The 2,682-nt window shown below is 47.0% G+C and overlaps 2 protein-coding genes across 4 annotated transcripts in view; both read left to right on the plus strand.

The window, feature by feature from the left end:
* Positions 1-2,676, plus strand: part of asah2 (N-acylsphingosine amidohydrolase 2) — a 16,272-nt gene extending 13,596 nt beyond the window's left edge. For all 3 annotated transcript variants that reach the window (XM_030410872.1, XM_030410874.1, XM_030410873.1), the window contains exons 14-21: positions 138-232; positions 758-797; positions 911-1,009; positions 1,096-1,191; positions 1,386-1,535; positions 1,649-1,705; positions 1,795-1,883; positions 2,459-2,676. In XM_030410872.1, coding sequence (XP_030266732.1) covers positions 138-232; positions 758-797; positions 911-1,009; positions 1,096-1,191; positions 1,386-1,535; positions 1,649-1,705; positions 1,795-1,883; positions 2,459-2,657 — 825 coding nt within the window. In that variant the 3' untranslated portion in view covers positions 2,658-2,676. The remainder of the gene's footprint in view (positions 1-137; positions 233-757; positions 798-910; positions 1,010-1,095; positions 1,192-1,385; positions 1,536-1,648; positions 1,706-1,794; positions 1,884-2,458) is intronic.
* Positions 1-2,682, plus strand: part of LOC115578011 (microfibril-associated glycoprotein 4-like) — an 83,638-nt gene that overhangs the window by 57,999 nt on the left and 22,957 nt on the right. The gene's annotated exons all lie outside the window — the stretch shown is intronic.

Here is a 2,682-nt window from a genome sequence, read left to right on the forward strand (position 1 = left end):
TTCAACACTGCAGTGATCGATCCGTCTGATCAGATTTAACATCACAGTAACACAGATGGAAGAAACTGGAGATCTGTTCTAAAAAAACTGTGTGTGTGTGTGTGTGTGTGTGTGTGTGTGTGTGTGTGTGTGTGTAGATGAACAAGCCGTTGCCATGGCATCCTGAGGTCGTTGATGTTCAGATCATCATCCTCGGCTCCGTCGCTGTCGTACCTGTTCCTGGAGAGATGACGTAACAACAGTTTACTGATATCACTAATGATAAACACTAACGGAATGTAACTAAGTACTTTTACTCAAGTATCGACTTAGGTACAGTTCTGAGGTATTTGTACTTTACTCCACTACATTTATTTTGTAACTTTAGTAAATCTAGTCACTTTACAGATTACAAGCTGCATCAGAGCCAAAGTAGCACGTTTACTTTTACAATTAATATCACATCACATATTGAATACTTTTACTTGAGTACTTCATACGGGGTACTTCACTTTTACCAAAGTAATATTTTAACACCACGTCTTTGCTTTTACTGGAGTTCAACTGCTGGGTACAACAACGAGGTGATACTGCGTAATCCACAATGATATCTCATCATTTATTGATTGATTTCAATCAATAATCTTAATCTATAGAGTACCTACAGCTGTCATATAAATAGTGTAGTAGTGGACTGAATGACATCACTGATGACATCACTGATGACATCACTGATGACACTGAGTCATCCTGACCTCGTCACTCTGCTCGTTCACAGCACCATGTCAGGCCGGAGGTTAAGAGAAGCTGTCAGACAGGTGAGAGACGACGTCATCACCGCTTCACACCTGCAACACGTCATCACACTGACTCTGTGTGTGTGTGTGTGTGTGTGTGTGTGTGTGTGTGTGTGTGTGTGTGTGCGTGTCAGGAGCTCCAGTCAGACGGGGCGTTCAGGGACTTGGAGGTGGTGATCGCCGGCCTGAGTAACATCTACACTCACTACATCACCACCTACGAGGAGTACCAGGTACACAGTGAGCTGCAGTACTGCACAGCGCCACCAGGTGTGAATAATCCAAACTGCTGGTGAACGTTGTTACCTGTGTTCTTCAGGTGCAGCGCTATGAGGGAGCTTCCACCATCTACGGCCCGCACACGCTCAGTGCATACCTGCAGAAGTACAGAGGGCTGGCCAGAGCCATCGCACAGGTGAGACAGGACAGTTTAATACTCAGCAGCACAGCTGATGGAGGAGACCAGGTTCTGTAGAACAAGTCAGCTGGACACTGTTCTGATCAGCATCACTCGGTCCTGAGGACGGTTCTGAAGCTCAGACCGTCTCATCATGGTTCTTACGTTACTGGAACATTAACAGTTGTGTGTTCATGTTAACGTGTTTTCAGGACAGGGTGTCGGAGCTGCCCGTCGGACCTCAGCCGCCCTTCTTTCAGAACAATCTCATCAGTCTGTTGGCTGCTGCGGGAGTTGATGGAAAACCAGAGAACAGCAGCTTTGGAGACGTCCTGGACCAGGTTCTGCCCGTCTACAGACAGGTAGGACACACGGCGTCCCTCAGGGCTCTGTACTTCACCCACGCTTGTTTCAGTCAGAAGACACCGCTGCGCTCCTGAGCGACACTAACTCGGGGTTTTGATCTGGTTCTCAGGGTGATGTTGTCTCCGTCACGTTCGTAGCAGGAAACCCGAGACACTCCGGAGACATGGTGAGACCAGAACCTGCTCCTCAGCCTCTCTGTATTCAACCGTCTGCCCTCCGGCCTCTCTGATCTCGTCAGTCTTCTCTTTGTTGCAGAGAGATAAAACTTTCGTCACGGTGGAGATTTACGACAACAGAACAAACACCTGGGAGGTCGTCTACACTGATGCATCATGGGAGACCAGGTAGGACAGGGTGTTCCCAGGGACTGTCTATGTGAAGTGTTTTAGATCCTTTCCTTCAGTAAAAGTTCTAATTCCTCAATGTAACAAAATACATATCAAGGTTTTCTGAAATGTCGTTTTTAAAACATGCAAATGAGGCTTTCTAATTAAATATGCAATCAACAGCAATCGACAGGTGAACTTTGGACGAAGCTGCAGGTTCAAACTTGTTCATGTTGTAGACAGAGTCAGCGTCAGTGTCCCAGCAGGTGTGACCCTTCACACCTGCTGGGACACTGCTGGTGTAATAATAAATATGAATAATTACAGCAGCAGCTGGAGTCAGAGTCCAATGACCAAACAGGATGACAGTCTCAAAAAGATGTGTTCGCTTTTAAACTGTAAATATTTATCAGATATTTGAAATGAAAGGATGAGTGAAGGAAATTAATCTGAGTGCTGTTGTGATGAATGATCACAGACGACTGCTCTGTACAACATAATCAATGATGAATATCTGTAATCAAACAAACCGTCAGGTTAGAACTGAGTCACCCTCAGCCGTCGTGGTTTCCTAACGAGGCCTCTCGCTGCAGGTTTCACTGGCTGAAGGGTTCGAACCGGCAGAGTAACTCCACGGTGGAGTGGCACATCCCGCCGGCGGCCCCCAGCGGCTCCTACAGGATCCGACACTTCGGACACTACATGCTGCGGCGATTCCCGCAACCCATCATCAATCCCTACGAAGGCGTGTCCGACGTCTTCGAGGTCGCCGCCAGCTTTTACTATCAGTGACATCACAGCGCCATAAATACAAATT

This window comes from Sparus aurata, unplaced genomic scaffold (genome assembly GCF_900880675.1).
Source record: "Sparus aurata unplaced genomic scaffold, fSpaAur1.1, whole genome shotgun sequence".
NCBI classification, from domain to species: Eukaryota; Metazoa; Chordata; class Actinopteri; order Spariformes; family Sparidae; genus Sparus; species Sparus aurata.